Raw genomic sequence first — 26,578 nt, 5'->3', positions numbered from 1 at the left:
ATTTTCATGTTTAAATACTATTTGTCTATTTCAGTTTGATTATCGTTAATATTTGGGCATGTTTCCTTCTAGTCATTTTCTGCATATTTTTCTTTCCATTGTTTATATATGTATGTAAATGTGTGTATATATACACATACACAATAATAAAACCTGCCTTTATGTAAAAGAACATTCCTCAGGTCATTAAAAATTCTGCCTAATAACCTAATATATATTTTGTTCTATCAATATATACTAATTTGTTGAACCATATTTTAAAAGAAGGTATGGGTTGTCTCCTTTTTTTCCTATTATAAGTAATATTGCACTGAATGTCTCTGTGGTCAGAAGTCTGTGTAGACCTCGGCTTGTTTCCTGTAGAATTATTCATAGAATGGAGATAGTAGATCCAAAAGTATTAGTATTTTAAGACCAAACTCTTCCAGAATGGTTGTAACAATTTACGTTTCCATAGCACTGGAGAAGTAACTCCCTCAAAACGCTGAGTATTATCAGCTTTTTATTCCTGTGAATCTGATGGGTGAAAAATAAGACTTGTTTAAATTTACATTTCTTTAATAACTAATGAGGTCGAACACTTTTTTCACTTGTTTGGCACCTGCATTCTTCTGTGAGCTGTCTCCTCCTCCCATGTTACCATTTATATATTGGGGAGAACTGCGTTATCAATGTATATGAGCTATTTTTATGTTAAGGACATGGATTCTGTGTTTATTAGTTGTATTTTTTCCTTAGGCAAATAAAAAGATTTCTCATTTTTAAGAAAATTTCCCCAAATACATAAGTTTACATTTGATGCAATTAAATATATTTTCCTTCGTAATTTCTTCTAAAAATTTTAAATTTAGATAGGTCTTCCCAGCCATTCAGAGACTATTTATAGTCTCTAATGATTTAATTTTTGACAATTAATTCTTCAGCCATCTGGAATCGACTGTTACATGGTATAAGATAAGGATCTAAGTATGTATAATTTCTCCATAGAGTTATCCAGAGTCTTGGTATGACTGGTTGGATTACGCCAACCTCTCCTACCTTACAGTTTATATAGGCTGGGGTCTGAGTCCATGGCTCTGAACTTCACCATAACTTGCCTACCTGTTCTTATGCTAGTTTGATAATGATTATAGATAAAAAGAAAAGTCTTAAAATAAGACTTCAGGTACATGGTAAGTGGTTTCTCCATTTACTTTTGACTTTGAAGTGTATTTTCTTCACACAGGTTCCTTAGCTTTTGTTGCTATTGGAGGTGGAGAGGGGTGAGAAGGGTTAGATGCTCATTGAGAATCACTTAACTTCAGCAAAATGTTCAGCAACAATTAGCAGGCACAGAGGGCATTTTTGCCTGAAAATCATATACTTAGAAATTACAAAACAATGCAAAATGAGATACTTTATTAGAATAGAGTCATTTCCTGCCCTCTGCACCAGACAGCATATCCTGAGTGTTATAGATCTTTTCTGATCTGTAGTCACTGTAATTTGATATTCGCTTTGTCTAATTCTTACAGCAGATGAGAAAACTGAAGTCCAAAGAGGTTCAGGGTACACTATGGCTAGTAAATGGCAAAGCCAGAATTTGAATCTAGGTCTCCCAACACCTAGCATGTCTCTAAAGGTCAGAATTTCACAAAATTTGAAGTAAAAATTTACAAATTAAAAAAGAGGCTTATGTAACAAGGATTACCATTTAGTTAGCATAATCAGATAATTTTTCGACTTGAAAATAACTCTGATGTTCCACCAAGACCATGTGCAGTTGTTACACTGGGTAGACAGAAAAAGATTAACATAGTGTTCAATAGAATACCTGCCAGAGCCAGATACCTGCAGAAGGATACACGGAAACTAAAAATATACAGACACCACAGCTTACCTGTAATGAGAGCATCAGGTCGGGACTGCTCTTTTCTCCAAGCAGGGACAAAAACTGTAATATCTTTGTGGCTTCTTTCCAAAAACCAATCCACTGCCAATTTTATTCCTCGACAGGAAAATACTTCTTTGTTTCCATGGCTGAAAGATTATTTTAAAACACAACACAACAAAACTTAAATTTAAATTAATTCAAATTTGTAAACAGAAATGATCACATAATTACAACAGAAATAGGAAGTTTCAAATTTAGGGTGGAGTTGAATAGCTTTGAGAAACATTAAGATAATCTAGGCATTGAATATCTGTGAGAAAAAAATAAAATTGGGATGATTATTGTGTGGAGAATAAAGAAAATTAAGTAAAATGTAAAGCTGTAAAGGTTAACTACTCAGAAAGCTACATGCTCTCTTTAACCAGAATGGGAAGAAAAGAAAGGGTCCTCAAACACAGCAAGAATAATTTCAATCAAATGTAAAAAAGGAGTCACATAGAAAAAAAAGTCTGTAAAAACAATGGAATGGAATACCCATTTGTTTTTAAAAACTTCTTTCTCAAGAGTTCTTATGTGTGTATTTCAATATAATGATTAAGTAATGCACAAAACTTATATGGTGACCATTTAAAAGAGTGTACACATGTGCACTAAAGGGAAAAATACATGCACAATGCTTAATCTCATACAAGAAGCCCTTTCCATATCCTTCATGGAGAAGACACCTGGTTTCTATTTAACACTATTGTGTTAGCCAAGGACTAATGATGGCAAAGCTGGATTAGCAGTTGCAGTGCCTAAAAGAAAATGCCTAAGAACATGTATTTACGTAGCACCAGGTTCTGCTTATGACTGTAACCTAATAATTCAACACAACACTTCTAATGGTTTAAAAAAAAAGTCTACTGTTTTGAATGCGATAACAACATTCTTTTATAGTTTGAGCTCTGAAGGCTCCATTTCTTATCTGTAATGGAAACAGATATTCTTTACTTGTTATGGCTGAGAAGGGATAAATGAAATAGATAAATGCTTTACTAACTTTTAGCACAAGTCAAACATTAAGTATATTAATATATTGTTCTAGTGGTCCCCGGGAAGCACTAGAACCATCTAAATATGGTTAACCATTTTGAAAACAAAAAAGAGATAAACCATCTTGTTTTTTAGATATTGAAGGCTATGCAAGCAAACCACACAGACTTTGTGGTTCCACACACCCATTCTAATCAGCCGGGGCATGATCAGAGCTGAAATCAGATGTACTGGGGGTTTTAGGGGAAGGGATACTGGATGGAGGAGTTTGAAGTCACATTTTCTAGATGGAAAAGGGCTATTGGAGAGCCTCACACCAATGACCCAGCAAATGACACAAAGTGATGTTAGATTTCATGGAAAATATTATTTAATCAGTCTTTTGAAAAACTATAGAAAAGGACAATAGCATCTCTTGAGAGGATATATATACTAACCATTCCTAAATGCAAAAACTCAACTTGCTAAAACCTGTTTTATGTTGCATTAATGCTTTGCAATCTAAGTGTATGATTATTTGTTTGTCATTAATGACATTTAGTTTACTGAAACTTCTGTCTCTGAGAGACCACTATAAGCATTTCTTCCCCACTTGGTAAGAATAGCTGTCACATTTTACTATAGGAAAAGAAGAGTCTACCTTTGAGTTAAAGAATATTTTCGTAAAATGCGGTAAGCAGCAAACGTAAGACAAAGATTCTATATATGCTGAAAGAGGACACTGTACCATGCAATACTGATAATGAAGTCTGTTTTCATATTGTCCCTTTCCTCTCTGCCCCTCACCCCCAGCCCCCACCTCACGAAGCCTCACAGGGAGAAAATGGGCAGGAGGATGAAAGGTGCCACACTGTGAAGAGTCAACAGGAACAGAAAGAGCCTGGGTTTGTGAGCAGATGGACCCAAATCTGTCTCTGATCTTGTTATTTGAGGAAAAAAGACCCTTCCTCATTTTTTTAGGAAACTGTAGTCAATTTTTCTGTTATTTGAAGCTATTTACATCCTTAACTGCTACATTAGTTATACCATAAACCAAAAAAACTGGCAAAGCTGTATATTAATATCAGGAAAAATATTTTAAGGCAAAAAATTACTAGTGATAAAAATGTTATTACATATTCCCCCCATTATCCCCTTTGGTGGTGGGGAGTGCTGGGGGCAAAGTGGAGACAACTGTACTTGAACAACAATAAAAAAAGTGAGGAAAAAAAGAATGCAAATTAAAAAAAAACCTCCAGTGAGGGGGGGTTATTACATAATAGCAATAAAGGACCAATTCACAAGGAAGCTATTATTGTGAACTCAGTTTCCATATGAATTATGCAAAAGATCACAGGATTACTAAAAGAAATGAATGAATCTACAATCATACAATGAACAGATAAAGCAGAAAGCAACCAGTGAGACTGTAGGCTGAAACAATCAATAAAGCTTCATTTAATGGACATATACAAAACCCTGCACAAAATTAGTGAAGAGAAAACCTTTTCAAGAACATAGAAAAGACTGATGCAATTAGCTGTGTATGAGGCCACAGAACAGATTTCAACAGACATCATACATCTGCATTACACAGATAACATTTTTGACAATGTTATTACATTGAAGATGTAAAGTTCTAGTTCAAAATTAGTATTGCTATTCATCAGCAAACCAATTAAAAATTTTAATTTAAGAAACAATTTCATTTGTAACAGTAACAAAAATTAAACAAACCTAAGAGATAAGATATGGGAGAGATTTATAAAGAAAATGAAAATTGAAAACCTGTATTAAAGGGAATATGAGAAGACCTAAGTGATGGTAAGACTCAACTTCTGAAGAAGCAATTCTCAAATTAATCTATAGTGCACTGCAATTCCAATAAAAATCCTCAAAGGGTTTTTTCTGGGACTTGAGAAACTGATCCTAAAATTAGTATCAAAAACCAAAAGGCCAAGAATAGTTAAGCAATTTTGAAGAACAAAAGAGGAGGAACTTCCCCATTACTTATCAATACTTAGTATAAAACTACAGAAATCCAATCAATGTCATACTGGTATAGGCAAAGATAAAGAAAGAAAGAGAACATGTAACAGAAAAGTGAGAGTAAGGTGATACACATGTATAAATGATAAAAGTGACATAAATCAGTGAAGAAAACTATTCAACAACTAGTAAGTACTAGGGCAATTGGTTATTTATATGGGAAAAATAAACTTGTATTTTTATCTCATATCATACACAAAAATAAACTGTAGATAGATCAAAGATTCAATGTGAAAAGAAATACTGTAAAGCTCTTAGAAGAAATTATAGGAGACGTTCACATCAGGATAGAAAAATACTTCTTAAAGAAGATATGCAACCACATGCTCTGTTAAGGAAAAGACTGATACATTTGGGCACATAAAACTTCTTTATGCAAAAGACTCCATAAACAAAATAAAAATGCCATAGACTGGGAGAAGGTATTTACAACATATAGGACCAACCAAAAGGCTAGTACTCAGAATATATTTCTCAATATAGTAGAAGAATAACTATTACTCATTGAGAAGGGTAACAGTTATTTTTTTAAGGTAAAAGATATGAACAGTGAATTCATAGAAGAGGAAACCCAAATGACCAACAAAGATGAAAAGATGCTCAATAGTGAAGAAATGAAAATTAAAGCCAAAATGAGACACCACTTCACACTCATCAGATCGGAAAAATAAAGTCTGCAAACACCAGATGCTGCCAAGGATGTGTGAACATAAGAATTCATACATTACAGGTGGGAGTGTGAATTGGGTAACAATTCAGGAGAGCAATCTGGCAATACTTTATAAAGTTGAAGGCGTGTTTTCTCTAAAACACAGTATTCCACATTTAGGTATAGTAAAACCCAACAGTAACTTGAAATCAGATTTAATGCAATTAGCAGATGGCTTTCATATTCCACCCAGCCTTAAATCTCAAGGGGACAGGCTAATATCTTTATCTCCTGCAGGGAGAGGGAAAGCCAATCTTCCCCTTACCAGGCCAGAGAAATGAATACTGACTAGGAAATCCCTGGAATTGCTACTTGCCTTAGAATTTCTTGCCAGCCAAGGCCCAGAATCATTCCTGGTAACATGAAGTCCAAGCAGACCTACTAACTGGGTCCACACTGCAGGTGGGACTTCAACAGACGAGGAGAGGTTGTGGGAGACTGAACTTACTCTAACCCTACTGAGTGAGGCATGTTGAAGGATGTTGACTAATCACATGTACTGAATACAATATAAGGGGCAACTGAGGAGGTTCTGATAAACAATTATAACAGAGTAAGTCTGATAAAAACTATGAAAAACAGGGTGTTAGAATAAGCCTAACGTAATTACTGGTACAAAGTAACTGAGTGTTTACTGTAGCCACTTATGGGCTATATCTGCATGAATTCAGCATTATGTTTCCTCAGTAATAAAAATAGCTAATTATATTTTTATGAATTGGTATATTCCTTTGGGCCTCTATTTCTTTTTTATTGTGACTATTTGGTAGTAAGGATGGTATACCTCAAGTGAATCCTTTGCTGGGTAAACTTACTGGAAGATTTTGGTCACTTTTGATTAGCTAGGAAACCCTGAATATTTGCTTAAAAGTATCCCTTTATCTGCTTTAGCTCAGTGGGATTGGGCTCCCAGGGAAAATTCCAGATCCTTATTGCAAATTTTGAGTTACTGTTGAGCAAACTGGGTAATGTAGGCTTGAAGGCTGCATGTGATTTACCATTGATTTCAATGGTAGAAATATACAAAAAGCCTGACAGTGGGTCTCTTTCTTAAAAGGCTTATTTTACTGTCATGTTTCGAATAGCAAGCATATAAAACTCCGGCTTTGCAATGGCCAGAGGAAGGCTCATTTGAAGTGCACAAACTGGTATAGTTACAGAGATGTCTAGAAAAATCAAACTTTAAGTAAAAGAGTTATTGGTATCTCTGGGTCTCAGGAAATAAATCAATGAACTGGACAGCCATAAGAATGAATTAAGAAACTGAAAGCTCTTTCCTCTTTCTCAAGGTTTGCAAACCTTCTCTGTTGTTGCTCCTGCTCCCTCTATTCCCCCTTCACCCTTCCTTGCTTCAATTGTTGACTTCTTGGATGGATGGTTTCCAATGGCCTTAGGATCTGGGGGTAACTTCCATTTGGAAGAGAGAGAACCACCAGCCTTTTTTAAATGTTCTGATATGGATTCTACCCTTAAATCCCTTGACACTCAATATGCAAAACATAGCCAGAGAAGCAGAGATGATTAACAGGAAGGAACAAGGAGTCTGAGAATTCAGATAAAAGACTGTCCTAGAATTAAGGCATCAGGTTAGTGAATGGTTGCCCATATAACTTGGAAGGGAAACAGCAAAATGAGAATGAAACCACACCAACTTACTTTTCATCTCAGTGTGATAAAAAAATCAGACCTGATCTCTTGGTGCCTCAGGGACTCAAATGCCTTCTGTGAATTCACTGTTCACAAAGAGGGCAAACTCTTTTCTTACCCAGGGTTGCTGGGTAGATCAGATGTGGTGAGAGTGCACATGCCCTTTTGCCTAGTTCATATTACTCACCTTAAGAGTTACTTTTCAGCGCTTCGGAAAGATCTGCAAAAATGCACAAGTTACATGACTCTGCTTGAGTAATCAAACAGGCATAGTGGGGCCAAATGATAACCCTCAAGTGGGAATGCCATGGCCTTAGGCACCCCTCCTACTTGGGCTGTTCTGCCAGGGATACCCACTGTGAGGCACTACTGAGGGCAGTCTCTGAATCCCTTTTCCAACAGGTGACCCTGGCTGCTGCATCAGCCACCACTGATTTTTATCAGTGGTTCAGTAAGGCATTTTCTAAATTAACAGGGATGGATTCAGGGGAAGATCAGAATACACCTTTAATCTCTCCAGTTTTGTGGTAACCTTGCTGCTGGAATTTAAGTGAGAAAAGGTACCTGGATGACAAGGACAGACAGTTTCTCAGGTATTGGCAACAGCAATCCAGTTTTAGGGACAAAAACAAAACAACAACAACAACAAAAAAAAAACAGAAAAAGGTAAAGACAAAAAGAAACTCAAGACTGCAGTGTTACCTGCCCAGTTAGAATTATTCACAAATGAAGCAAATCCTTTTCTGGGAACAACAACAAATAAGACAGGACTCCCTAATGAGAAGTCAGTATGTCACTATTGGAAGAAGCCAAAGACACTGGAAAGAGGAAGGCTGACAGGGACTGGGGAAGATGCAAGGCATGCACCCTAACTATGAAGCTGTAAGATGTCCGTCCACCAGGAGCCTCTTCCCTCCAGGAGATCAGACAGGAAGTAACTAGCTAATAGTGCAAACTAATGAGCAAAACTGACATGACTGGAGAGCTCCTGAGTGGGGTATGGGAACCCTTTATACATGCATTTTTTTTCCTGTCTTAATCTTGTCCTGTCCTTTATTAGAGCCAGGTATTCTGTAATTTTTACTGATCTTTCTTCTTTTACTTGAACCCAGAAAAACATACAAGTTGTGGGTATCACTGAATAACCTTCTACCTGTTCTTGCTCCTCTGAGGTTCCTGAGCAAATAATTGGGCTGTGGAAGGAATTTGTTACTCTTCTTAATGCTGTTAATCTATTGGGAAGAGACCTGCTGTGTAAACTAAGGCTATACTCCAGGCACTGTGTTTCTGAAGTTCCTGGGAGGCAAGGTACCTGAGTTACTGAACATGTGCTTATCTCCACTGTTAGTAAATATGTACAGAGGGTCTGCCATTCTGTGGGGCAAATTTTGGAGAAGAGGCTGTCTAACATCAAGGGCAACTAACTGCTGATTTATTAGGCATTGCAACTTTCCCCACAGGTTTCTATAATTAATTATAGAACTTATTTCAGACAATAAAATGAAGTCAATTTGCAGACCAAGCTGTGAAACGGCTACTATGGTATGGACTAAAGCCTTATTACTTCTGTCTAGGGATTCCCATTCAGTTTCACACATATGAAACTCCCTGTGAACGAGAAACAGGAAACCATGGGAAGCTAAGAAGACAGATTATCTTGACAAACATAAGACTTTCACTGTCATAACTACTCCTTATTAATAAGCAAACTTACTTTGTCTCATATCTAATGGGATTATCTTGAATTTATTCACATATACTACTGTAACTAACTTGAAAAGCATATAAATTCTACTTTTCTGTCTTCAGTCAACTCAATAAACAGTCAAAATAATACAATATTTGCTACATCTTTTACCAACACCATATATATTTTCCACTAGAGAATTGAATTATACTTGCTCAGTAATGTGCCATTAAGTTAGTCACCTATTACAGTTAATAGATAATAAAAGTATATTTTGTAATGTGGAGAAAAATGCAGGGAACCATATATTTTAAAGTAGTTTGCCTCACTATGACCATGCAGTCCATTTGACATATCTAGGAAATGTAATTTCACATATTATACTTTCCTTATACATACATACATATACACATATACATATCATACACACATGCACATATCATTTACTAGGTAGGAAGAGTTACTTTGGAATTAAGACTATTATCTCTCAGTGTTAAACATGAGAAGTCAATGAAAAACAGAGAAACTTAAAAAGGGAATGAAGTGATCTATTAAAGGGAACTGCTTTTTATTTTTCATGGCATTGAAAAAAGGGAGAACAAAGGAACCTCTTTTCGATTATCTTATTTCCTCAAATTTGATTTTGCTTTAGTTTGAGTATTTGCTTTGAATTAACATATTACTTGTGTTATACAGAACCTTGAAAATCATGTTATTTTCTTATATTCTAAAATTTATTAAATATATTATTCATATGATCAAAGAAAGGCTATTTTTAAAAAAGTCTTTCCATAAGTCATCTAAAATCTAATTATAAAATTATACCTAGAACGACTTGTTTAATACTACTAACAATGATTATAATAGTATCAGTGCTACTACTACTAAAACTAGTACCACTACTAATAAATAGAGCTGGCTTTTGATGAGTAGACCTATAAAATGAAAATAAGTCTTTGGAATCAGACATGAGTTTAAGTATTTTCTTTACCACTTTTCTGTTTGACCTTAACCAAGTTACTCATTTTGAACCTCAATTTTCGCATTTTTAAAACGGAGGTAATCCCACCTACCTTATAGGGCTGTAAGAACTGAACAAAAGTACTTGGAGACTTTACTTTCTCATGTCCCTTTAGTCCTAATTTTTAGAAAATGTAAAAATAAGCTTTCATTGGAGTAAAAATAAAACCAATAAAATAGATCTTTATAGCTTTAATCTCACCACTGATAGTAAATTGTGATCTTTATTTACAGCACTATGTTTGATGTGTGAAGGTCGCTAAACAGATTTAGTTTTTAAAAGAAAAAAAGAGATCAAAGTAATCAGAGGACTCAAAAAGACAATCAATTGCTTTTCGAATAACTCCCTATATATCATCTTTTATTTAAATAAAAAAACTTAACCTATAAGTTTGCTATACCCTTTACTGGAAGATTGGAGTATGATTATAAAACTTCTATGACTTCAGTAGATCATTACATCAAGCTCCCCTATGATGATAAGGACACAAATTATCATGGCTTCTCAGTTAAGTGCCTACAATGAAAAATGTAAGAATAAAGTATCCTTTTAAATTAGAAAACCTATTTGAATCTTTAGTACCAAAGTACTTCAAGTTTAGATATAGTCAGTTTTAATTATATCACACACAGTCAGGAAACACTGAACATTGATCACAGGATAACAGTAATGAAATTATAAAAATACTATTGAACACTAAATTATTAATATACTCAGGTGCTTGTTAAATATTTGTTGACTTTATTTTTTCTCAATTTTTAGGCCTGATTATACACAGAGTTGGACATATGAAAATAGATTTTGATAAGAATTCTGAAAAAGCCCTGGCTGGTATGTGCCTCAGTGGAATGAGTGCTGGCCTATGAACCAAAGGGTCTCAGGATTGATTCCCAGTCAGGGCACACACCTGGGTAGCAGACCAGGTTCCCAGTTGGGGGTGTGAGAGAGGCAACCACACATTGATGTTCCCCTCTCTTTCTCCCTCCCTTCCCCTGTCTAAAAATAAATAAAATCTTTTTAAAATAAAAATTTTCTGAAAATATACCTTTAAGACCTTCTTCATTAACACATTTTCCATGTTTTTTTTAAAGATTTTATTTATTTATTTTTAGAGAGGGAAGGGAGGGAGAAAGAGAGAGAGAGAAACATCAATGTGCGGTTGCTGGGGGCCGTGGCCTGCAACCCAGGTATGTGGCCTGACTGGGAATCGAACCTGCGACACTTTGGTTTGCAGCCTGAGCTCAATCCACTGAGTTATGCCAGCCAGGGCTACATTTTCCATGTTTAATGAGTGTTACAAAGAAATTCTCTTACATCTACCCTACATTCCTTAAGTGGGGAGGCAGGAGTGCAGCTAGATATCATCTTCAATATGGAAACAAGAGTATTTTACTTTCTATTACTGTTATCTAATTAAATTTCATATTTTATTTAAGAACCTATTAATTCCATGTGCTGACTCATGGGCATCTAGAATTCTTCTTTTTATACTACTGATTGATGCCCATTTTGTCACTCTTCTAACTATTCAACTTATTATCTATGATTTTTTTTTGAGATCACTTTGAAGCTAAACCTAGTTGTCAGGATGCTAAATCTTGAACATACCAAGAGAAAGTTAATCCATGCTCCCCTATTACAGATCATTTAATAAATGTTTATCAGGCTGTGTTCCAAACAGAAATTCTCCAGTGTGGCTCTGAGGCCCTTCTAGGGGGCAGGGACAATCTTTAGGTGGGAAACACAGTCCCACCTATGACCCCCAATTCAAACAGATCTCTGCTTTTGTTTGTTTTAAGTACTGGGCTTCCACGCAATATTTGCAGGACTGTACTGCTTTAAATGAAAATAAGTCAAAGAAATCACTGATTTAGGAGAATGAAAATATCCAACATCAAAATTACAATGGAAGTCTTGATGTGAAAAGGTTTACTAACACCCTCCAGGTGGTATGCACATAATAGCAGTGTGGGGGGTGGTGGGGAGAGAGGAAGGGAGAGAGGGAGGGGGAGAGGGAGAGAGTTTTCACAAAGGGTAAGAAAAAAGGAAGGAAGAAAGATTCCTTTGATCTTATAAGGTCCATAATTTGAAGCCAAAGTTAATAGAAAGCACATCTAGCTAATCCCGATCCAAGGGGGTGGTTAGCCTAAAAATGCTCAAGAGAGTATATTTGTTAAGTAGATGTAAAAATGTCTTCAATATTAACAAAAGTGAAAACATCAACTCTAATCGCTTTTTCCTATTTCTTACAATTGGGTAACTTTCCCCATTTCTGATCATTGCTAACTGCAGTCAGATGAACTGTAGTTAACTTTATTCATATGTAATAGGACTACTGAGGCTGCCATGTCCTTGGGTAGGGTTTAAACAAACTTATCTGAGATAACTGGGAAGTTTATTGACCATTGTTTTATTAAAATTCATGTGATGAAAACTAAAATTAGGTACTTAGGGTTATAAAGAGATGCAGTAGACTATAACTAATATTTGTCTTGACTCCACGTGATCTAATTAAACAGAAAAAAACTAGTTCTAATTCTTTGATTCTTTTTGTAGTCTCTAAGGATTTCCTTTAAAACAGTAAGAGAAAGGGACATAAAGGAAAGAATAAACAAATGGGACCTCATCAAAATAAAAAGTTTCTGCACGGCTAAAGAAAACAGTATCAAAATAAAAAGAGAACCAACTGTATGGGAAAAACATATTTGCCAATGATCCCTCAAACAAGGGTTTAATCTCCAACGTACACAAAGAACTTACACGACTCCACTCTAAGAAGATAAGCAACCCAATTAAAAAATGGGTAAAGGACCTGAACAGAGACTTCTCCAAGGAGCACATAGAGAGGATCCAGAGACACATGAAAAGATGCTCAATATCGTTAGCTATCAGAGATGCAAATTAAAACCACAATGAGATACCACTTTACACTGGTCAGAATGGCCATCATAAACAAAGAAACAAACAAGTGTTGGGAGAGGTTATAGACAAAAGGGCACCCTAGTACACTGTTGGTGGGATGGCAGACTGGTATAACCACTATGGAAAACAGTATGGAATTTTCTCAGAAAACTAAAAATGGACCTGCCTTTTGATCCAGCAATTCCACTGCTAGGATTATATCCTAAGAATCCTGAAACACCAATCCAAAAGAACCTATGCACCCCAATGTTCATAGCAGCACAATTTACAATAGCCAAGTGCTGGAAGCGACCTATGTGCCCACCAGTAAATGAATGGATCAAAAAACTATGGTACATTTACACAATGGAATTCTATGCAGCAGAAAGAAAGAAGGAGCTCCTATCCTTTGCAACAGCATGGATGGAGCTGGAAAGCATTATGCTGAATGAAATAAGCCAGGTGGTGAGGGGCAAATACCATATGATCTCACCTTTAACAGGAACCTAACCAACAAAAGAAACAAGCATGCAAAATATAACCAGACACTGAAATTGAGAACAGCTGACAGTGAGCAGAGGGGCGAAGGGAGGGAATTTCAGGGGAAAAGGGGAAGGGTTTACAGGAACAAGTATAAAGGACACATGGACAAAAACTAGGGGGGGTGGAAATGGGAGGGAAGTGGGGAGTGTGGGAGGGGGTGGGCTGGAATGGTAGTAAAAGACAGAAAACTGTACTTGAACAACAATTAAAATAAAAAAAAAGTTTGAAAAAACCCCCCAAAACCAGTTAGAGAAATGGGGAAGTAACCTGTAATAATTACTTATGACACTCACCTAGAGGGAAATTAAGCTGTCCTCTAATTGATATTAAGCCCCTACTAAGTTGGGGCTGCAAACATTTTACTGAGAGGCTATCCCATAGAAATATAATGTGAACCACATATATCATGTTAAATGCTCTAGTATAGCACATTTAAAAAAAGTTAAAAGCAACTGAAATTAATTTTTATAAGTTTTATTAATTCAATGTATCAAAATAATCATTTTAACACATAATCAATATACAAGTTATTTCACATATTTTTGTACTAAGTTTTCAAAATCTGGTATGTATTTTACACTTCTAGAATACTTCAGTTTGGACTAGACGCATTTTAAGAGCTCAATTAACATATGTGGTTAGCAGTTAACACATTGGGTAACACAGGTCCATGGCACATCATTTCAACACATTGTTGTTGAGGGACAAAAAACAAATTTGAATGAGTAGGGTAGACTGGTAGTCTACCCTACAGTCTACACAGAACATGTAGACTAGGTGACCAGGAGGATTTTATTAACTGTAAGTCAGTGCTGCACAAAAATGGCAAACTGGCAACATGACAGCAAACCCTCCTAACTACTGTAGGCAAGTTCTAGAGGCTAGGCAAAATGGCCTTCAATATTCAATTAACACCCAGGCCAGATAACTTAGAGCTCAGTCCCTATGTTCCAAGTTTGCAGGTTTGATCCTGGTCAGGGCCATGCAAGCATCAACCAATGAATGTGTAAATGAGTGGAATAACATTGATGTTTCCCTTTCTCCCCTTTCTTCTATTTCTAAAAATCAATGAATAAAAATAAAAATTCAATTGTCATTGAAAAGAACTCTCAATTTCTTATATAACTTCACAAACCAGATAAGATACATGAAAGGCTTTGTGCTTTTAAAAAGATTCATCAGAAGCTTAAATCCTATTTATATACACTGCTAAACTTTGCTTCACTTTATAAATACATGGACTCTTCTTACTAGAAAGGTTAAGTTATCACAACTTATGCATTTTTTTCTGTTCAAATTCTAATACTAAAATCTATATTTGGTTTCTGTTCAGCTTTAAGTAAATGACTTTAAGGATTGATCTGGAGTGCTTTTCTACTTCCAGTTAACACTCAGATTTGTACTATCTGAGTGTTTCTAACAGGTTACTTTTTGGGGGTTGGGGTGTAAAGTGTCAAGCAAATGGTTGCTTTATTTCTCTATTCTATACCATTTGACTGGTATACAAAAGTTATGATATTCTTAATTCATTTTTTTTCCAGGAGATGCCTAAAATTTAACCTCTGCATGCATTTTAAAAATAGAAGTAGGTCTCCTTGTCTCCAGTCTTAGTGTCCATGCCTTTCTCTAAATGTCTCTGTAGAGTGATCTTTCTTAAAGGCCAATGACATGCCACTTCATCCTCACTTAAATTCTCTTGGTGGTTTTCTTATCACTAAGAGAGAGGTGATAAGAGAATGAATCCTACTGGCTAAAAGTGGTCCACCTGAGATTATTAGCAAAGAAAATATCTGTCCTAATTCTCTGCACAAATATGCATCAGTAAGTCTTAGCCATAAATCAGATTTGATCTAATCCCAGAAACCTGGGTTCATCGACCAAGATAGAAGGCTTATAATGGTGGGTGGTGACAGTGGAGTTTCAATAGTTTGTTCATATCACAAAAGTCTGTAACTTCTATTCTACTCAACAGAAGAACTTGTGCTACAGCATAATGTAAAGGTAGGAATGAGGCACTGAGATTTTCCTTGTTCTTATTTTATATAATACTTGGTAGAAGCTAAAGTAGAATATGGAGATATAGTTAATAAAGTCAGGAAATCAAGGACTTTTAGGAATCACAGGGCTTGGATAACCAACTGATAATACTCCTATCCCTGATGGCTCACAAGGCTGTGCTTTGTTATATGTCATGTCATCTGAACCTAAAACTGCAGATTAAAAGAGTGCTGGATTCATTTAAGGAAAAAAATGAATTCAAACTATGGGACACATTTAGACAGAAACTAATTCTATGCTGTTCTATACTCCACTGCTGAACTACATCCAGTTGAACAGAAGCACAGATTTTGAAGGCTTGTAAAGCTATTTGGAAGAAATAAAAATATTATTAAGAATTTCAAGCCCTGGCTGGCATAGCTCAGTGGATTGAGCGCGGGCTGGGAACCAAAGTGTCCCAGGTTTGATTCCCAGCCAGGGTACATTCCTGGGTTGAAGGCCATAACCCCCAGCAACCGCACATTGATGTTTCTCTCTCTCTCTATCTCCCTCCCTTCCCTCTCTAAAAATAAGTAAATAAAAAAAATATATAAAAAAAACTTAAAAAAACTTAAAAAAAAAAAGAATTTCATTTCAGAAATATATATTAATTACGGTTAATTTTTGTGTCTATATCTGGAATACACATTTCATGGCACATCTATATTATCAAGTATCTGTCCTAAAAGAGGCCTATTTGCTGAATGACCAATTTGCTAAACTACTGAAAATATTTTTTTTAAAGAATTAGTATTAACTGCAGCTTTTTATCAGGAATTGTTTGTTAGTCCAACTTCACTAACTGTTAATTTCATTCTTTTCATGTTTTGGAAACCAAGCGCTTTTTGAATGCTTAATGTTTTATATGCAAAAGTTTAGGGTTTTCTCTAAACTCACTTTACCCTAATTTTTATTTTTGCATACTTATGTCCTCCTCTTTGTTCTTATATCTAGCGGTGAAATACCTATCACAAATTACGCTAGACTAAGTTCCAGGTATTTGTGTCAATTTTTGGTGAGTTGCTCATTCAATGAACTTACCCAGAGCTTCTATCAAAGTAGCACATTTTAGAAAGGATATTAAGTAAGCCAAAAGTAGAAGCATGCTCCTCAAGGTAACACAGGATCCCTGAAATTTTTGGACTCTCTGCTAGGTACTCTGGCTATGTGGCTTGTTGCTGGGCAATTCTGGAGTTACCCAGATCTAAGAGCCCGAGTCTTCTTTATGAAACTGCAGAAATCATCATTGAAAACCACCGATGTCATAAATTTGAAGTAAATATTAAAATACATCTATAGGTCATAATAAAACAGACTGCTAAATTGCTGTATTTGTTAAATATTGAATGAAAAACTGGGATAACTAAATTTTCATTACATTAGTTACTATATTCTGGCTCCTTAATGTAATAACAACTCTAATTTACTCAGCACTTATTTTATGCCAGGTACCTGGTATTAATTATCTCTAATGTAATAACAAGCCTGCAAAATAAAAATTTCCCTTTTTTCTAATCTTGAAAACTGAGGCTGGTGAGTTTAAACAACTTACTCAGAATCACAATGGTGGTCTGTAGAGAATTAAAATTTTTTAAGTCTATTTTGCTTATTTTGATAAAAATGCCTTTGTTTTCCTACTTTTAAGTTACGTCTAAAGAATCATTTATATCAGTTCCATGACTAGCATTTAAATGAGATCAAAATATATTCATCATATAGGGGATATATCTGTTTGAAAGATCAGAAAAAAAACAGTAGTCTATTCTTACTCCACCCTATATTTACTTATTATTATACTTTGTTACTATACATATACATTTATAATAGGTTTGCTTAACTTATAAGAAATTAGTATCAAAAGTAAGAGCATGTCACAGTTAATGCAACATGAAATGAATGAAATCTCTCTGTATTTTAGTTAAATTAAGATTTTGGACCCAAAGTAGATAGGCATTTTTACATGACTTGATTACTTTATGTAGGTCTTATAAATGGCAGACTATAAAAAGTTTACTATGACTTTTTATGAGTTCTGGTACTTCAAAGTTATGGAGGTGGTACATTTTATTGTGACTGACAGTATAATACTGCTATAATAAAAGTTTCCTGTTAACTTGCTCTGTCCTGAAATGCCTGAAGCACTTCAGTTTAAGTGTTCAAATAAAATACCCGATGGAGAGAACTGACTCCGCACTGCTTCACCTTTACTCAAGGGAAACAGGCTGGTGCCGCAACACTGTGGGGACAGAAATTTGTTTTCCTAATTATGTAAAAACAGAATTGAAATGCCCTGATTATGCCATCTCTTTTTCGCATTACAGTTTTTCTGTGGATAATTCTCACTGTGTAGGGTGAGCAACCTTTCGAGTTTTTGGTAAATCTTCAGTTATCCAAGTACTTTTCATTTCCATGAAGAACTAGGTTTCAGTCATGTGAGTTGATGTCAGGATGACCCAACTGTGACATAACTTATCTAAATGATACCCATCTTAAAAATTCATTTCTATGGGTTATAAGTTTCATAAATCTAAAGCTATCTTTCCCCTCCAATGCCTGCATTTACCTCCAACACCAAATTCTCCACTTATGCCTTTCTTGTCTCCTCCTTCAGAACTTTGCTTTGAAAATTAAAGTCATGCTCAGCTCCTCTCCTGTGGAGACAATTTCCCTGTCCCCTCAGCTGATACAGTTTTATTCTTAAAAACAAAACTCAACAAAATCCTTTCCCCAGTCTTCTCCCATTCTTCCCTTCCTATGTCAACTTTCTAGAATAAAAGTCTGGTTCTATTCCTTCATTTCTTGACATCCTGCAACTGGGCTTCTATCTTTAATGCCACATGGCACTGTCTTCAAGAATGCACATGGTATTAAAGGAAATTACTTCCTGGCTGTCATTGTCCTCTGATTTTTTTTTCAGTACACCCCACAGGATATTCTCTCTTTAAAGTCTCTTCTTCTTTGAGTTTGATGACATTTGCATGTCTCTTGGGTTTTTCTAACACTATGCTTTTTTCTAACACTTGTTTTTCACACTACTTTTCTCCTGGATCTCACTTTCTTTTAACCTCCTGACCTGTACCTAACCACACTTTTCATCTTGACTTGTTTTCAACACAAGCTATGCATCAAAAATGCCTTGGCCTTTAAAATGTAGTTACTTGGGTTCTACAAGAGCTCCACACTGAATCAGGTTCTCCAAGAGCAGAGCCCTGGAAGATGCATTTGTAAGAAACCCTTTGGTGACTGCGGTGCATGGCCAAGTTGCAGGTGTTCTGCTCAGATCTCTTACATCTTCTCATTACTCTCTCCATTGGCAAATTCATGGTATTTTGACCCTGCATGTTACCACACTGCTAAGGTAATTGCTCACTAGTTCTGGAATATTATAAAGAAAAAAATCATTTTGTGGCCAAGTTTGGGACAGATTAAACAGAGATTATTTTACTGAGAGACTGCTCAAGGTCATATACCTCTTCAAATCTCTATGACATTTAAAGCACTCTTTATAAAAGGGTAGTCTGCATCCAAGCTTATCTCCTACCTCCTATAATCCACTCTAAACACCCATGCCAAACATCAGTATAAGGAATAACTATTCTTGGCATTCCCCTCCTCAAAATTTTCAATTAACTTTGGATTAGAGCCAACCTTAAATTTCCTAGCCTGGTATTCAAGGCCTTGTAAGATCTGCCTTGAACCTTTGTGACTTGCTTTTAGCCTTCATTATATGATTAAAAATGTATACACTTTGAAGTTAGACATATTTGGGTTGAAATTAAATTCTAACTTGGCCAAGCAATTTAAATCTTACAAGTCTCATTTGCTTGTAAAGGCAAGTAAGATAATATAGCTTCCACCTGAAAAGGTTATTTGGAGGATTAGGAAGTTTGTCTTTCTCATATCCTACACAGAAGTACTTGTTACCACCTACTAAAAACAGTGGTTCTCAAATTTCAGCAGGCATGGTTATTAGCAGGATATGTTTTACAGAAGGAGGTGCCTGGGCTATACCTTGATTAGACTCAATATGCCTGTGTGTGGAGTTGGGAGGTCTCCAGAACCACACTGCACAATATGGGAGCCACTAGTGAGAAATGTTGTGAGTTCAGAACCTAGGTTTTAATGCATATGAAAGGAATAATGCAAAACACCTCATTAATAATTTTTTACTTGATTACATGTTGTAATATTTTGGCTATATTAGACTAAACAAAATATATTATTCACATTAATCGTACCTGTTTCTTTTAACTTTTTAATGTAGGTACCAGAAAATTAAAATGACATATATGCCACACATTATATTTCCACTGAACAGCGATGTTCTAGAATGTGCATTTTTAACAAGTTGTCCCCATGATTCTGTGGTAGGTACCCTCAGGTCACCCTTTGAGAAACAATACAGCGATCCCTCACCTATCGAGGGAGTTACATTCCAGAGACTCCCGCGATAGGTGAAAACCCACAAAGTAGTGACATATTTATTTTATTATTTATGTATATTTTAAGACTTTATAAACCCTTCTCACACTCCTATAAACCTTTCCCACTCTCTTATTAACCTTTCCCACATTCTTATAAACACTTCATATGCTCTTAAACACTTTCTAAACTCTTAAACCTACGTAATTTTAACAACATATAAAATTCTACATGGGGACAATGTACCACAAAATCCCGTGATATAGCGAAAACTCCATGATACAGAATTAGATATATGTTTTTAAAAAACCCTTGATACAGTGAAGCTGCAATAAGTGAACTGCAATATAGTGAAGGACAACTGTATACAAAATTCTAACTCTATAAAAGAACTGATGCCTTCATATATATATCTTTGTATCCTCAGTGTTTTGAACACTGAGGGAAGTTTAACCACATGGTATTAGATGTACTTTAAATTTTACACCATCAAAATTTATAAAACATATTTCGTTAGAAGTTCTGTGTTTGTTCTATCCTGCCTAGTTCCTAAAGAATTATTTCTGAATTACATCCTTAAAGAAACAAAACATTTGAAACTGTAGTTTGGATTTGTTCCCAAATCATAAAAATAGTTTATTTTCCTTCTGGTTCTTTGACTTTGTGTAGAAATTGTCTATTTACCTGACTAGATTCCAAAATTGTTGAATATTATGGTACTCAAGTTCCTCACTTAAAACTAGTGGTTAACACTAAACTGCGAACAAGTGCTAGTGCAGTCAGGCGTAGAAACCACCAGACGTCTGAGGAAGGGGGGTCTCTATGTAGGGACAAATGGGGTGAAAATGGCTGACCACTCTGGAAGTAGAGAAAACTAAAAGAAATAGTTATAAATATTCAAGCTAATGTCAGGATGGAGAATAATCTTGACTCTAATGACTGTTAGAAGAGAAACAGTCACAATGAAGATTTTCCCACTTACCTCATTGCCACATTGCTGCCATCGATAACTATTGGTCTCAGATTTTCTCCGTCGTCTGTTACGATCTCTTGCATTGGAGAATCAGACCTCTGAGATTCCAGGGAGGATGTTTCCCGCATTATACTGTTAATTGTACTAACTGTTTGTTCGGTCTCACTTTTATTTCCAAGTTTGACAAGTTCTCCCAAAATATCATTGATTAAAGCATCAGTACCAAGTTTGTTTAGCACAAGCTGAACTTGTTCTTCAGAATAACCTAACTTAAGTGCAAACTCCAGTTTTGTTTGGTATTCTCTCACTGCATCAGGGGGTTTCTTCGCTTCCCTGGATATAGTCTGGGCCTCTTCGGGTTTAAAGTCTTGTAAAATTTCACTGCGTTTAAGTATGTGAGGAGGCTCTAAGCAGGGAGACCTACATAGCTGTCTGTGAGTCTTGGTTAATAAACATGGCTCTATTGAAATGTTACTCAGTTGCTCTGACTCATTATCAGAATTTGTGCTTTCTTCTGAGTCACCAGAGCTCACATTCTCTTCAGACACCTCTTTTTCTTCCTTCCCAGAATTAACTCTATCCATTGTTGGTTTTTCTACCATTGACCAAGGTACAGATGTACTCAAATGCGGGTCAGTGCTCTCCACATAAAGGTGGCCTAGGTCATGCCCCAGATGATCCTTTAAGCCCATGAAGCTGTTATGTGTACTTGACTCCACTTTGCTGTTTTTTCTATATTCCTGAATGCAAAGCACCCCGTATTCCTAGAGAAAAAAATGTAAAAATATTTAGAATTTCATATTTACTATTTCATTTGTCTCAATACACAAGTTGGAAGAGAATTACCAAACTATAAATACCCACTTCAGATTATATCTACTCTCTCTCCTCCCTCAACACCTTTGCCTAGACAGCATCACACCCTGTTTTGCAAATGACTTTAGAAATTAGAAAGGCCATATGACCCCTCCAAGTCAATCAAGTAAATAAGTAATGGAACTGGACTTTTTAAACCAATTTTTGTCTGACTCTAAAACCCCTATTTTTCCCACTATGTTGTTTTTCTGCCTTGATGGAAGAGACTTTTCCACTATTAGAAAGGCCTACCAGTGTTTCTGGAGTGACATATAGAATACTATCAAAGAGCATTTTTAAATGTGCTATGATAGTTAAGGTACATTTTTTCTAAAGGAATTAATAAAAAACTTGTAAAAATTCTCTTCAAGAGAAAGCCATGTGGAAAGAAAGGAAAACATTAACTTATAATTGTAAAAGTATCATTAATTATAAAATTAATAATTTTAATAATCTAAAGACATTTCAAAAATAATTCCAGTACTGAGTTGAAAGAGCACATATTCAGTAACAACCAACAAGGAATTACATAATTACAGAGTTAATTATATTCCAGTTCAGAGATGAGTACTTTTGTCCTAATAATCTTTATTTTGTGACTATTTTAACGTGATACTTTTATTAAGTGCCTGGAACACTACAGTCTATTTCATTCCAGGGAGCAAGGAAAAGCTCTTTTATTCTATGCACATTTATAGAAAGCAGAGAAATAAAATATCTCACATAAAATTAGCAGCAAATAATTAGGTACACTGAATACTGTTATCTTAATTTCTTGAATTTTATGGCAGAAAATATTTCTATATCATATCAGATAATTAACCATTATCTGCATCTGATTAGAAAGTCATCTTTTCCTCCTACTTTTGCCAATAAAAATGTTTTTAGTGTTTAAAATGCTTTTGCTGTTTTACTATTTTCCTTATAGTCAATTGGGAATAATTGTTACTTCTCTACCAGGAACAGGTTAACAAAATAAAATTATTTTCTCCTGTGCTTCACTGTACAGATTATATTTATCTCAGCCATTTACTTATTAAGGCAGTTCTGGTGTTATATCCATGGATAACATTAGTAAGCTAGTGGTAGCTGAATTTGAGACTCTATAAAATACCTATTTAAATAACCTTAAAAAAGAAACTGGATAAACATTTCATTCTAAAGCTTATCAACATCTTATTTACACTAGAAAGGAGCTATTACACAAATGTTAAAAGAAAATGCTAAGTGATTTTTTAAAGTCATTTAAATGCACATTTGGTGACCTTACTAGAGAGTTAAATATTTCTACATAATGAAATAAATTATATTAGATATGGTAAATACTACAATAGAGAACATGGAAATCTTTAGCTTGATACAATACACTTAAAATTCCTTCAGTGTAGAACTCCTACACACTTCTACAGGAGTTTCTACAGACTTTATCCTTTCAGAAGACAGATAACTTACTGTTCTACTAATGAAACATTCATTAGTTTTAAAGAAACATCAAACTCCCCTGGCTCCTGATTGCACAACTGATAAAAAGAAATATTCCTTTGGAGAGCTCCATATACATCTGCTCCATTATGAAGCTGTATCCATTTTATTTTTTCTATTAATATGGATATGCATGAGTCCAATTATTTAGAATTGAAAGAAGGGATTTTGAAAGCAAATCTTTACACTCACTGATTTATTAACTACTGTAATATACTGACAGCATAATGCAAGTAACAAATCACAACAGCATCCTAATAAAGGGATACAGTTAAAAGAAAATTCCACACTGTGGCCTTCGTAGAGCTCCCACCTAAAGTATCTTATACAAGGACAACCCATTGGAAGCTGGGCTGCCTGGCAACCAGAAGCTGGTTGCTAAGCTGCGCTCTTTTAACATGCCATCATGAATGCTAGCACAGTGAAAGAATAATTTGGTATGAACAAAAGCCTATAAAAGAGACTGGGACTTAAGCGCGTCTGGTTTACCCTCGGAGAACAATGAAGCTGCCAAACCAATCTGGAAGCTCCGACATCATTGTTCTGTAAACCCCACAATCTGCTCTGACTGTAGGAAGTATATTTAATGGGCAGCATTTTTGATCTCTTCTGAAAAGTTTGGGTTTTGCATAAGTACTGTTGTAAGATAATTCTTCAAGATAATTCACTGACCAAATCCCTAAACTAGGAAGTATTATTTAAATTTTGAGCTGTAGTGTTTTTCTTATGAACTGTTTCAAACAAGATACATACTTTATGAAAAATATGGCCAGTGAAGAAAATTAGAATGCAATGTTATGTTTATGATGTAAATTAAATTATTAACTTTTATATTTTTCAAAGAAACAAAACCAAATACTGTTAAGTTTTCAATATGAAAATTAGCTACCCTAAAAAGTGTTTAAATCTTTCTATATTACCTTCAATTTAACATAAAAAAGTGTTGATGATACTATGTAAATATGCTAATATAATTTTATTGTATGGCTATGATAAAATAGAGAAAAAAGGGATAATGGTTGTTTGCTTTTTATAATACTAAACCAGATAAAACTCATTTGATTACAAATGTACTTAGTGAATACCACACACATTTAATTTCTGATAATTCATGTAGTTTATACATACTATTTAAACAAAATGTCTGAAATATGATTTTTACTATTAAGGATAAATGTAAGTTTGATCTAACCTACTTTTTAAAAAATTTAACATCTAATTTTGTTGCAAATAATTTTAAAAAGATTCTGATTTAACTTTTTTCACATTGAAAGGCCTCTCTTCATCTTCCAGATTTAATTGGTTACCTCCAGAAAATTATTCAATGTCATCCTGTCCTAAACAAGCAGTTAAATAATTTTTAGTATCTATGTCAACTGAGTATGAAATAGTATAGATAAGGTCAACTGAGTTCAAATACCAGGCTCAAAAACTGCATACGTTTTCTCCACTACCTAATATAAATGTGAAATAACCTGATTTGTACTGGCCTAAATGGTAAGGATTTGTTTTCTTTTAAACTTTAACCTCTAAAATGCTTCCTTGCCCACTTGTAAGTTATAAAGTATTGCCCTAACTTAATATGGAACTTAGAAAAGAATCTGGCAATATCTTGAAATCATTCAATAAAAATTAACTGCTCAGATTTAAAAACTGATATGCTGCATATTTTTATATGCTGCAGAACATGTCAATGTAATGTAATGTATAAAACAAGTAATTATTATAAGAAATCTTAGGATAAAGAATGGTATATGATGTTTTGTTTAGTGTCTTAAAAATGACCAATATAATTTTGGAAAATGAAAAGATAGCAAAGACTCTAATAACATCATAAAATTTATTACATGTAAGATAGAAAATATCCTTCTCTTTGATTTCTAAATTGTTTATTAGACTTTAAATTTTATATTTACTCAGAAGCATATACAGATCATCATTAAATTAATCAACTATTAACTGATACAGGTCATTTTCCTCAGTTCATGGAGAAGCAGCACAAACCAAGTTTCACAGAGAACACAAGTTGGTTTATACTTTGAGAGTTATCAAAAAACTCTAAGAAATATGGACTAACTTTTAAGCTTAATACCAGGAATCCATTGTAACTGGTCTTACATAGTCTTAACTGGTCTTATATTTATAAACACAAAAGATATTGGGCAAAAATATAATGGTCTGAAAACAGATTTCTACACTTAGGAAGCTACAGATTCCTTCCTAATATTATACTGAAAATGAAAACAATTTTTCTTGCTAAAGGCCTGATAAGTTAAAAATCAAATAATATTTGTTAAAAAAGAACTAAATTTTCATAATTTTGTAGATGATGATGAAGTATAATTATTTTAATGGCCAAAAGAAACTTTATCTTAGGTTAATGATATAATGGCTATTTACTAGAATTTGTTGCATACATACAAATTCCCCATTTTGTGAAATTTTCTGAAAGTTCTCATTAGATGACTTGGATAATCCTTCTTCTCAAATCAAATATATTTAAAAAAAGTATTCTGAAGAGCCTCATATTATCAGGAATATTAGACCATAAACTTATTTCATCAAGTTATTTGTTTGTAATGTAAAGTAACAATGCCATAAAGTGGGTCCTGGTTGTTATCCAAATGGTAATACTAAGAGAACAATGAAAATAAAATAATGAATATGTAATAACTACCTACTGCTGTAGTCTCTGTGTATTTAATTACCACTGTATTTCAGTGAGTGCTGTTGTCTGCATGGCTCTAGCTAACAAAGGAAGGATGTCCCTTTGAACAGATTGGTTAATGCTCCAGGGCAACAGATGTCTACTGGAGCTGCAGGAGACCAGCAACTGGTGGCCTGCCCATCTTCTGAAAACTTTCAATAGACTTATGCATATGTTCACACAATAGGGCATGTGGTAGAAATAAAAACTTTTTTAACCCTTTATGCTCTTGCTTTCCCTCCCAACTGACAGATGAAAAGTCTTTGTTTCCTCCTTCCTTCCCCATTACAGAACTCTTAAAAGCAATAGTTCTTTAAATGACATCTTCAATCTAATACCTGGAACTAGTGCAAGGAAACAAAAAGATGGGAGAGAAGAAATTAGTAACTCTGTGAATACTGAAATTATCGATAAAGCAATTGGATGCTTAATGATCATATTTAAGACAAGCTGTTTGAAACATCTACCTATATTAATCCATCTCCCCGAGCTAGGTTTTTAAGATAATGGAAAAAATCTATCAAATTTTAGTTTTGCTTTATAGCACCTAGGGCTGACAGTGACTAAGAAACATAAAAATGTGACAAGATAAAATCTAAATTCATTGTCTATCAAAATATCATAACATGTTCTCACTTATCTTTAAGTACCAAATGAT

General features: G+C 34.7%; 1 protein-coding gene across 3 annotated transcripts in view; it reads right to left on the bottom strand.

The window, feature by feature from the left end:
* Nucleotides 1–26,578, bottom strand: part of ZC3H12C (zinc finger CCCH-type containing 12C) — a 66,830-nt gene that overhangs the window by 12,168 nt on the left and 28,084 nt on the right. For all 3 annotated transcript variants that reach the window (XM_045838399.1, XM_045838418.1, XM_045838409.1), the window contains exons 2-3: nt 20,886–21,640; nt 1,880–2,019 (exon numbers count right to left, since the gene is read on the bottom strand). In XM_045838399.1, coding sequence (XP_045694355.1) covers nt 1,880–2,019; nt 20,886–21,640 — 895 coding nt within the window. The remainder of the gene's footprint in view (nt 1–1,879; nt 2,020–20,885; nt 21,641–26,578) is intronic.

The sequence above is a fragment of the Phyllostomus hastatus genome, unplaced genomic scaffold (genome assembly GCF_019186645.2).
Source record: "Phyllostomus hastatus isolate PE091 unplaced genomic scaffold, TTU_PhHast_1.1 phas_contig_113, whole genome shotgun sequence".
In the NCBI taxonomy this organism is placed as follows: Eukaryota; Metazoa; Chordata; class Mammalia; order Chiroptera; family Phyllostomidae; genus Phyllostomus; species Phyllostomus hastatus.
Note: the sequence above shows the minus strand (reverse complement) of the source record. Positions and strands in the feature narration are given on the sequence as shown.